The following is an 11,254-nucleotide window of genomic DNA, read 5'->3' as shown; positions in this document are numbered from 1 at the left end:
GCTTAGAAAGCTAATACAGGCATAAAATTGCTCTATTAAGAATGTTTTAAAAGATGACCTATTATACACTCGATATATTCATGTTGTCACCAACTTTATTCTGCACCCATGGTTGTCTCTAAAACTCATTTTGCATGTCCCGTGAATTGTTGTATGTGTTTGGATTTGAAGAACTTAATATGAGAATGCTATATACACCATTATCATGAAATTCTTGTGTTTTCAGGTAAGAATGAAGTATTGCATGGTGAATTCTGAGTGGGAAAAAAAACAATCCAAAAGTGAATTTACAGCTTTTTGCAATGAAAAGTTTCAGAAAAAACTGTTAAGATCCAAAATATGCTCACGATCCTTTTATCCCCTGCTTGCTTTCATGTGATTTACAGTATATGTACAGTACATTCACCTATTATTGTTGCACATGACTCTTTATATAGCTGGAATGTGATATGAGGAATCATTTTAAAGGGATTTTTTCATCCATGTGATGTGTTTTAAGAAGAGATGAGCATAAAGACGAGATGGATGTTTCCACATGTTTATTCATGTCATTCATAGTCAGAGGTGAGGTGTGTACAGTGAGAAAACATGGACCAACATAGGTAGAAGACAAATTAATTAATAGCTGTTGTCTTTAAATGGACAAAAGGTCATTTAAAGAGAAAACTCCAAAGGTGGGGAGAGGACTGAAGACCTTAAAACTTGAAGTTGTCTTCATCTGCGAAACTCAGGAGAGGACCATAGTCTGGAATTCTGTAGAAAAATGAAGCACGCTGAATCAGACATGACTCGCAGAACGTATCTATCAACACACACCCTTGACTTCGACATTCATCTCAATGCAGATTCTCTACACGTTTGACTGAATCTTGAGTGAACACACTGGAAAATATAAAGAAACACTGACTGAAATCATCTTTTTTAAATAGTCCAAATCCTTGATCCTGTTACGTAAGGCAGCTAAGCTCAGACAGTGCAGCTAACTGAACATTGGGCAAAAGTGGGACAAATAACGCGGAATCTGGAGGTCACGACTTTGAGTATCAGTACAGATGGTTTCTACACGGCACAATGTTAAAAAAAAAAAACAGGTCCACAACACCATACTGTTTCAAGTACTCTCAGCACCAAAAAAAACATTGAGGAAACATTCAACTTTGAACTCCAAAAGACAGGCTTAACCAAACCTCTTCAGTGAAAATACCTAAGTTATCCACTATTTTATTTAAGATTGGCTTTACACAAAGAGATTTCCAGTGTCAGAAATAATGTTAATGGTTTAGTTAAACCTCTGTGGGAAGAACTAAGCACAACAGTGTCTCAAGACAGAAACCTCTTTGCAGTTGAGTCAAAGCTTAGATTGTTTTTCCAAGAATGCTTCATATCCACATAATCACCCGTACTGAAAACTGGGAGCTTCAGTGCAGCCAAATTGTCCTACAAATATTCTTCTGCAGTATCTCTGGAGGTAGATATTATCTCATTAATTGATTTAAACCTTAATGCGCAGCTTTAAAACACCACAGTTTTCTGGAAGCATGCACAAATGACAGAAATATAGGACTACAAGGCCAGCAGGTAAACAAACTTCTTTCTTCACTAGCAATAGGCAAGCATGCCAAATTATGTGTAGTATGAAGTCACTTCATCTTTTCTAATGGCTATAACGCATGTTTTCCAGTAAGTTGAACTAGTGCTAAACTGCATAAAATGATCTGTTGACTCCAGCCACTGGGATTTCACCCAACCAATGAGATCATTTCTGCCTGCATCAAGACTTTGTACAAAATACAATCAGAGAAATCAGATACTGACCCTCTGCTCCAATTTTGCCATCACTATCATCATCAGCTGCTGAGATGAAGCTCTTGGTTTCTGCCTCAGTCAGTGTTCGTGCCCCAGGGACAAACCGCTGTAGGAAGAACCTAGACACACAAGCACAAATACACACATTCGAAGAAAATACTTGTGTGTATTCGCTGTAATTATTTAACTGTTATGTCACTGTTGGCTGAAACATGCAGACACGCATTGAAAAGCACACAGACACATTTCCTGAATTAAACAGCTCAAGTCAAACCTCAGCTCTTTGTCACACGACAACATAAAGGTGAATTACATAACACAAATACAATAATGACACTTTGCCCATAGTGGATTATTAGGAGACAGCTTAATGGTGCAATCCTTTTTAATACTGCTGTGTGATTTATGCAGTAAACCTCTCTTTCTTTCTGTCACGCACACATGCAAATACATACTTTATACTAACTTCTTACAACTCTGTTACATCCTACCAATCATCCTAAGTATCATGGTTTTACACACTTGAGCTCAGACTCCTCGATGTAGCCGCTGTTGTCATCATCAAGGATCTGGAAGACATCTTTGACCTCCTTGGGCGTCTTTGACGAGAGTCCACACAGCTTGAAGAACTTCTTGTAGCAGAAAGTGTCCGGAGCTGGAAACACATAGAGTAACATATGAAATGATATTCTAAAAACTCAGATGCAAGGGTTAGAGCTGACCTATGAGGTGCACCAGCAGGTTGGGAGCTGATTTGGAGATTAAAGTAGCGTGTGGCTGCTGTCCAGGTGGGAGGTTTTCTGTCAAGGTTAGCAGACACATGCCTCCACTAAAACAGACAAGATGATTAAAAACCTTCCATCCAAATTAGGATTTCATCATCTTTCAGTTGGAGCTGGATAAAATGCCAGAGGAGAGGATACTGAGCAATATCAAAAAACGAGGCAGCTGAAGTAGAAAAGTTTACACACCCATTCTGAAGATCTGAGAGTGACTGAATGCAACACAGATTATGAGTTATCAATTGTGGATCAGGATTATTGTGCATTTTATGTTTATTTCATGAATAGCAACCAAATTATCTATAAATTTAGTCAGTTAGCTATAGTGTATATAGAGTCCATGAAGGTATTATCATAATGTTCAAGTCACAGATAGATGAGTCATGTATTTTGCCTAATTTGCTGGATGTGTGTGTGTGTGTGTGTGTGTGTGTGTGTGTGTGTGTGTGTGTGTGTATGTTTATGTGTGTGTGTGTGTGTGTGTGTAGATACCTTGACAGTCCTTGATAGCATTTTCAATGGCCTCAGCTGACAGGATGGAAGTCAGAGACATGTTGGTCCTGTAGGATAAAAGAAAAGTTCTGTAAATTATCCACACAACACACATACACACACACACACACACACACACACACACACACACACACACACACACACACAATCACAAACACACACACACACTCACACACTTTTTTTTCTCTCTCAGACACACATTAGGTGTTTCCTCACCTACTTCAGGCTTTGTGATTTGCTCTCGTTTCATTTCTGTGTCATGCTGGATTAAGTTTCATTGTGTATTTGTAGATGTATCTAGGTTAATATTATGATCCTATCAAAACTCCAGTAGTGATTATTTGGCAAATATGACTTGTCCAGAAAATGAAAATGCAGAGAACCAGTGAAAATACAAACTTACATGCACTTACATGGCAAATACAAAAAGCTATAATGTTTAAATATTCCACATATTCTGCTTTATAAACTCACTGATTATTGTGTTATGATCTATGCCTGAGGCTCTCTGATCAGATGTCCCCCAGTGACCTCTTCATTACTGGGGCTATTTGCTCCCTTTTAATTGCTTAATTAGGTTAGCTGTGCAGGATAATTGGCACAATGACTGTATGAAAATTAATGGTGTGGGGAGAGGGGCTGAATTTTATATTGTTTTTCAAAAAAAAGCAAGACTCTACATAGCATTATAAGTGTCTTTTTAAAAATCTTACTAGGCCAATTACAGCCACCAAATTAGTGAACCAGCCACAGATGCTAAATCAATTGGTGCTGATTTTATACATTCACACCTGAATTAATAAAGAATAAATAAATCATAGGATGAGAAAAAGTTAAAACACCCTCCACTGCTCTTCAAACAAATATATATACCCTCCTCTAAGCAAAAATTTAAAATACACAACTTTTCTGACCCAGCCCCTCATAGTCCCTCCCTAATTACTTTAGTACAGTCCTTTGAAGCCTGAGGAGCACTTGTTCTTTTATGTGTGGTGTTCTTTTTATGTTATATTAATCGAAAATTCACATATTTTTTGATTAAATGATCCATCTTGTATGAATAGCTTATAAGAATAAATATTTGGTGAGTTGAAAACTAATTACTGACTGAGCTGCCTGTAAGAACATCTTTTACCTCAACTTTTCACTCCATAGTTTAGATTTGATGCCACAAATACTTCTCCTACCAATAACACATTTCAGACAAGCCCAAAACATTTCTAAAACATGTATAAACTCCTGCAAAGGTGCAAAATTTAACTTCATAACAGAAAAAAAGAAGGCTATGGTTCCACTTCTAGTTCTGCTTCCTGACAAGCTTAACAGAGCAGGCAGGTACCACACCTGGCCAACACCTGTTTTGAAAGTTTTCCTTGTGCAGCTGCAAGACTCACCGCTGTTTGCTGGGTTTCCTCTTCGTTCAGGTCCAAAGCAGCAGCAGCAGCAGCAGATAAGGCTTTGTGGTGTCTGCTGACAGCTGGCTCAGTCTTATATACGCCTGCGTGGATGCGCTGACGGATGCTTGAGTTGCCAACCTGCCCAAGGATTAAATTTTCCCGCAGCCAGCCGCCTCCTTCTCGTGTTCCTCACCTGCACACCTGCCCAATTAACCTTTACTGTTTATATCCACCACAGACTGCTCTTTTTTTCTTTAATCCCTCTCACCCTTACTGTCATAACACTGTGGTTTTTGTCCAATCAACTTTTTCCTTGTGTTACAATGCTCTCTCACCCCTCCCTTTCTCTCTCTCTCTCTCTCTCTCCCTCTCTGTGCAGGTGCGTGTGAAAGCTTACAGATATCTCAAATTTAATCAGGACCTTTTTCTCTTTTTGGTTTTAGTGAATAATCTCCTAAATTCAGATGACAATAGGGAGCAGCAGGTCATAAATCATCTTTGACTCGCCAGGGGATTGTTATCCTCATCAGTAAGCTTACATTATGTATCATACAGATATTACAAACTCTGTCCGTAAAAAATAAGGACTCAAAGCCTCACTGTCTGACTGTTTTTGAGTGTATTCTACTGACCAATAAGCCTGCTTTACAGGTACTTTCACTGTGGTGAGACTACTTATCTAGAGAAAAGTTGGAGTGTAAAAGTAACACTTTTTACTGTGAAGGGCTCATGATGTATTTCACAGAATGCCCAGAGGGAAATAAAGTAAAGTGAAAAAAGGAAATGCTTGATGGAACATAATCCTGATTATGCACTAAAAGCAGAACTGGCTTCCCAGTAGTGCACAACTTCATCTAGAAATCTACTTCAGTGACAGAAGAGGATGATCACAAAAATGCTTCAAGAGATGTACAAAACATTTAATCATTTTCTGTTCACTTGTGAGCAACAAGGGTCCGATACTGGGTCACTCTTCTGTATTATGACAGTTTGTACCTGGGGGGTTGTGTGAGGGTGTTGCACCTGGTAACCGTGACAACTGGTCACTCTAAACTCTTGAGTTTCTTGTCTTGCAAAGGGATGGCTTTCAAACCATCTGACACAGCAGCGTCTCTGGTGAATCCAGTCAGCGCTAATGACATTAGCAGAGCAGGTAGGGTGCTTTTTGTAACGAGAACCAAGGGAATAAAGCTCATTATTCTTCAAAAGTTTCACAAGCTGTGAACCTCTGACTTCACACTTTGTGAGTGACAGTGTTTTCAGTGGTCTCACAGCTGCTTCTTATATTAAAAAGTGAATTACTTAACTCATCTGAAGCTCAGAAAACTATTGTATTGTTGAAGCTTCTAAGTTTGCAATCTAAAACCACCAAGCATCCGAGAGCCTTGTGACTTATTGACTGATTAGAGCTGCCACCTTGTGGTTGCTTCACATCAGTGCAGAGCCATCTTTACTGTGGGCATGACACAAGAGAGAATTAAAGATGCACCATGCACTGTATGAGATAAGAGCTGGATTAAATAGGGCAGGAGTTTAGAATCTAGATTAAGAGGGTAAATCTTATGTTTTTTATTCAGCATCACATCACCACAGCTGGGTGACTCTCCCCACTACACTTGTAAAAGACTATTTTAAGTGAAAGAAAATAAAAATGTATCAAAATTTATAATCAGTGGCCTTTTGCATGAATAATCAGTCAAGATTTTCCTGAAAAATACACTTAAGATTTGCTTAAAAGGAACAGTCTTGCATAAAAATCACTTCATTTGCTCTAATATGGTCAATTAGTGGATTTATACTCAATTAAATAGTTATCTTTAGGTCAGATTTACTTTGTAAAATGTGTTTCCTCATGCAAATCATACTCTTTAATGTAAAACCTGAGAAGGCCACAGAAAGTGTTAAGTATTGAGACCAATTCCTGGACCTTTCCTGTCATCTATACCAACAGGTAAAGAAGAATTCTCGTGTATTTACAATGAAGTATTGTATGAAAACTATTCTTTGTGATTTTCTTTGTTTAGTCGCTTCACCACCGAGTATAAAAGACCAGGGTCAGACTTGTGTTATTGAAAAAGAACCTTTATTGTTCTCATCGTCCGTCCGTTTCCCAGTACAGTCACTTGATCTCACACTAAGCAAAACTCACATAATAAAACGACGACAGAATTGAGAGAGAGAGAGAAAGACAAAAGTCAACCATGCTATACATTTAGTCAGGTACATTCATTGTGAACAGCAAAAGGGGGTGAGTGTGACCAGAGAGAGAGAGCGAGAGGGTGAGGTGGGGGCATCAGTTTGTTGTATGGTCGGGGGGTTGAAAGGTCAATTGTACAAAAGTGGAGAGCTGAGAGAGAGAGAGAGTGAGAGGGAGAAGAGGAGAGGAAGAGTATGTCTTGGCTCAAGTTGTTCCTTTAGAGTTGTAAAGTATGATGTTGGTCATTTCTTTTGTTTATGCCTTGACCAAGGCAGCAAACTCTGCAGATAAAGAGAGAAAGACCATTGTTAAGAGGGTGTTGCATCCATAAATACATGAATCAGGGCTAGACTCTAACAAAAAAAAATTCTGATTCCAAGATAAAGTTCTTCTAGACATTTTCTCACCATCAATTCCGATCTTGCCGTCGCCATCAGAGTCACCGGCCGTGAGAAATGCCTTGGTCTCAGCATCGGTCAGAGCTCTGGCACCGGCGGAGAAGTTCTGCAGGAACAGCCTAAAGAGGAGCATCAGAGAGAAACACTGAGTGTTATGATGAATATGCCTTTTTAGAACAGAAACATGCCTATAAATATTGCATCAGCTGTATCACTGGATGCATTTTTTGTAAAGGTATCTCCAAAGCCTTCCAATTGCATTGAGTGGATCATTTGGGATTCCTCACAATTAAATTGATTCAAATGATAAAAAAGCACTTGATTTGGCCCAACAATTCAAGCTGGCTTTGTTCATTCTGTTTTCTCCTCTGCTTTTTGTCACCCTGCAACATGAGAAGCCAGAGGAGAGAGCTTAGAGTTACTCCTGAGGAAAACACCCGGTAGCCTGAACTCCTCTGATGCTTTGAGACGCTGACATCATTCTGATTTCGCTGCGGCCCAAAGAAAGATGATCCCTGCTCTACAAGGGCTCCCAAGGAGCTCCAGATGAAATCTAGCAAAGGGTGCCTACTTCAGCTCATCCTCCTCAATGAAGCCACTCTTGTCCTGGTCAATGACGGCAAAGGCCTTCTTGATGTCGTCAGGGGTCTTGGCAGCCAGGCCGACCTTGGCGAAGAAGTCTTTGTACTTGAAAGAGTCGGCAGCTGTGAGAAGACAGAGAGGGATCATATCAGACATTGAAGATATATCACATACAAACTGAAGCTTTGCAGCTGCACTGGTTCTTTCTTGGTTGGTTGCCATTCATCTCCAACCCCTGCTCTGACTGTCATTCATTTATTTTAGCTTAACCTGAAGAGGCTATTTTCTTACAGTGGCTATACTGATACATATAAGGATAAATCCATCCTGCCAAGACATACAGACATAACATTAAATTCACATTCTGTATGCGTTTTGCACCATTAATCCAGCCACAAGATGTCTTTAAAAAGATTATCCTGCAGTGTTAAATGCAGAAAAGATGCATCTGTCTGACTGTAACTATAATCTGGTAATGTGATTCTTTATTAGCAATGTAATTCTGCAGCAAGACATTCAAGTTGTAAGTATGTGAAGCAAGAGAAGCTTTGCTGCATGGTTTTATCCAAATGTTTCTACAATCTAGGCTTTCTTAAGTTATAATGCTGCATGCTGTGTGATTTGCATCATGGGTTTTACCTTGGCATGCAGCAAGGGCTGCAGTGATGTCAGCCTCGGTCAGAATTCCTGCGAATGCCATTTTTAACTGAGGGAAGAGAGAAGAGGACAAGACATCAGTTCATCAGTTCAGCTGTGGCAAATAAGACAGGATGAAACACTTTTATTTTGCATCTTAGCACGATATCTGTTAAATTCCCTCACTGCACACCAGAATACATCATTCAGAGTTACAGAGCTACATGTAATCTTAGATATTTCACAGTCGCTCTCTGGCACAGTCCCTCTCTGGCAGCCTCAAAAGACAAGGCACAGATGATCAGAAGAAGTAGTCCAAGCCCTCCTAGCCAAGAGATCCTTTGCAGCTGTGGTTGGTTGGCAAATCGATTTTTTTCCATTTGGTTCCTTAGTTAATCCAAAGCCAAACTCTGAGCTTCTCATGTTCAGAATCTGGCCCTGTGGAGCCCTTTCCTCGATATATATCCCATTGCAAGAAGTTGAAGCCCTGAAACTTTCTTTGGCTCGGACAGCAGAATTGCCTAAAGGTCTGCAGCTCCTCACTGAAACTCACCTTAGGGTTATCTCTAAGACTAGAGAGGATTCGCTCAGATGTATCTGCTCACTGCAGTGAACTCCTCAGCGACTCTCACAAGCTTATATACCTTCACTCACCCGAAATATGAGGCATAGGCTATGTAATAGACACTGTGTGCAAAGCAGTCAAAGCAGTCGGTCGAAAAATGTGTCCAGTAGACAGAGCTGTTCTATTTATATGTACATAAATGAAGATGCTGAAATGGTAGGCTAAGTGTGGTCTTATGCAAAAGTGCTTGATATTGCATAGGGCTAATAATATACGCTGCTGATTTGGGTGAAATGTACTCTGTGGCCATGTACTTGTGCATTGTGTTAAACTGTGCTGTGCAATACGGATAAAAGCATGAGGTAAACCTTTATATTGTATACGGCTATTATAGGTTTGTAGTCAGGTTTGTATGATAATGACACTGTTTTTGCTTAATTTAATGTAGACTGTGCCATAATAGCAACAGTTTAAACATTGTATAAAATACTTTTCACATGGGGCAATGTAAAGGTTTTTAATAGCCAAGGGCCTAAATTGAATCTTTATTGGGATTTAATGTGAATGTCTGTAAAATATATATATGTAAAATGTATTATGTTCTCACTTTTTATGTTTATTTTTTATAAGTTTACATGTCTGTTTTTTCAGATGGTCGACCTAATTAAAGAAAAGATAAATTAAATGTAGTGTAATTGTTGCTAATTGTGTAACCTATAGTAAAGTATAAATTACTGTCTGTGCACATTAACACCATCACTTGATGTGATTGATGACCCTCGCGTGCCCTCTGAACGGTGCAGATACAGTGAAAACGAGCCTGTGCGTAAATGGCATGCGTAAAATGTCTGCAATGCCTTTGCTGGCATTCAGGTGTCAGTAAAGTCTTGTTGAAGTGATTGATTATGGCAGGCTATAGTATGTTGATAAACGTGTTAAAATATTTTTACATTTAAATATGTCTTCATGTGTGTCAACATTTTTTTTGTGTTTACGCAGGTGGTAACATGAATTTATTCAACATTTCTCTGTTCTAGCGTTTGGCTTAATGGTAGCATTTGTAACAGATTTGACCAACAGAGATATTACGAAGAGAAAATAAATTATAGCTGCAGAAGGTGGCGAACGAGTTTAAAAAAAACACATCTACGTTCTAGCAGAGAATATGTGATTCCTATGTAGCTCATAAACTAAATAAAACATGTAATATTTCCATTGTCAGTTCTTATTATTTTAACGGATAAATGGATTCACGACTTCTTGTATTACTTAAATTCAAATTTTTCTCTCTTGGGTGGCTTATTCTGCACAGTTTATTGCATTTTTATTCATGTGAGGTGGGTCTTTTGTCTGAAGATGTACAAAGGAATACGATTAGGAAATGTAAAAACTCGGAAACAAGAAGTTTGAGATTTAAAAAGATCTCACTATGTGCTACAGTGGCAGGGAGGGGAGGGGTTTGATTCGAGAGCAGAGGGATTAATTGACATTAATAGCACATCATCATCGTCCGATTACACGCAGCTGAGGAGCGACAGTTTTCATTTTTTATTTTTCATCTCTTACATCCATTCAGACAGTTTCTCCTTATGGCGATGAAACCATTTGTGATGCTATTTTTAGGAAACGCCGAAAGCTGATATCATCGGCATCATCATCATCATCATTATCGCCATTACCATCATCATCTTGACACTTTCAGGGAGGCACCATGTGGTAATGAGTTCTCACACTGCACAGAACAGTGATATTAAATGAGGAGATGGTGCAGGGGTCCCTCCATGCCCATATTTGCTCTGAGGACAGGCTTGTTGCTGCAGCCTGTTATGCGCCTGACACACATCAGGTGGCAGTGTTGAGATGTTCCTTTGACTCCTTTGATAGATGAATTGTTAATAATGAAATATCAGCAAATTTTAATTGCCTGTACACATATTTCATGAAACTTATATAGGAAACACTCCGTTTTTATCCTTCAGGTAATTTAACTGCAGCTTCAGTTCCACCTAGACTCCTTTAAATTTGAATATCTTTTTCTTTAAATTTCACTCTTTCATTCTTCTTTGCTTCAAATCTTCTTAAAAGCTTTGTAAAACTATAATCCTTAGCCTTTAACATTTGATATGGTCAAATGAGGTCTCTCACCTCAAACGACACAGATACTGTAACTATTCCTGCCCTACTTCAATATCAGTTTAAATTACATATATTTCACAGCAGGGAGGAAACCCATTAGGATATGAACTTCTGTAATTCAAGACAGTGGAGAGTGTTCCCCATCATACTCTCGAACTCTGATTTAAAATATACATTTGAGACAAATACTTAGAAAGCTGAACCTTAATTTTATTAACACATTATAAATATCTAGGGCTGGT

General features: G+C 38.8%; 2 protein-coding genes across 2 annotated transcripts; both read right to left on the bottom strand.

Annotated features, from left to right (window-relative positions):
• Nucleotides 1-522: 522 nt before the first annotated feature.
• On the bottom strand, nucleotides 523-4,874 carry pvalb9 (parvalbumin 9). The gene is made up of 5 exons (XM_044337819.1): nucleotides 4,496-4,874; nucleotides 3,081-3,148; nucleotides 2,329-2,461; nucleotides 1,816-1,925; nucleotides 523-753 (listed from the first exon to the last, which is right to left on the bottom strand). Exons 2-5 carry the CDS (start codon nucleotides 3,139-3,141, stop codon nucleotides 728-730), a joined length of 330 nt encoding a protein of 109 aa, XP_044193754.1. The 5' UTR covers nucleotides 3,142-3,148; nucleotides 4,496-4,874; the 3' UTR covers nucleotides 523-727.
• A 1,690-nt stretch (nucleotides 4,875-6,564) lies between these two features.
• Nucleotides 6,565-9,285, bottom strand: pvalb3 (parvalbumin 3). The gene is made up of 5 exons (XM_044338777.1): nucleotides 8,865-9,285; nucleotides 8,315-8,381; nucleotides 7,665-7,797; nucleotides 7,103-7,212; nucleotides 6,565-6,976 (listed from the first exon to the last, which is right to left on the bottom strand). Exons 2-5 carry the CDS (start codon nucleotides 8,373-8,375, stop codon nucleotides 6,951-6,953), a joined length of 330 nt encoding a protein of 109 aa, XP_044194712.1. The 5' UTR covers nucleotides 8,376-8,381; nucleotides 8,865-9,285; the 3' UTR covers nucleotides 6,565-6,950.
• Nucleotides 9,286-11,254: the final 1,969 nt, after the last annotated feature.

The sequence above is a fragment of the Thunnus albacares genome, chromosome 20 (genome assembly GCF_914725855.1).
Source record: "Thunnus albacares chromosome 20, fThuAlb1.1, whole genome shotgun sequence".
NCBI lineage: Eukaryota > Metazoa > Chordata > Actinopteri > Scombriformes > Scombridae > Thunnus > Thunnus albacares.
Note: the sequence above shows the minus strand (reverse complement) of the source record. Positions and strands in the feature narration are given on the sequence as shown.

Coding starts and splice junctions, on each gene's coding strand:
- pvalb9 (XM_044337819.1), bottom strand. CDS start 3,141: ATGTCTCTGACTTCCATCCTGTCAGCTGAGGCCATTGAAAATGCTATC. Junction 2,462..3,080: donor TGCTATCAAGGACTGTCAAG/GTATCTACACAC, acceptor ATGTGTTTCCAG/CTCCGGACACTTTCTGCTAC. Junction 754..1,815: donor TGGCAAAATTGGAGCAGAGG/GTCAGTATCTGA, acceptor ATTTTTCTACAG/AATTCCAGACTATGGTCCTC.
- pvalb3 (XM_044338777.1), bottom strand. CDS start 8,375: ATGGCATTCGCAGGAATTCTGACCGAGGCTGACATCACTGCAGCCCTT. Junction 7,798..8,314: donor AGCCCTTGCTGCATGCCAAG/GTAAAACCCATG, acceptor GTCTTCTCACAG/CTGCCGACTCTTTCAAGTAC. Junction 7,213..7,664: donor ATTGAGGAGGATGAGCTGAA/GTAGGCACCCTT, acceptor GCTCCTCTTTAG/GCTGTTCCTGCAGAACTTCT.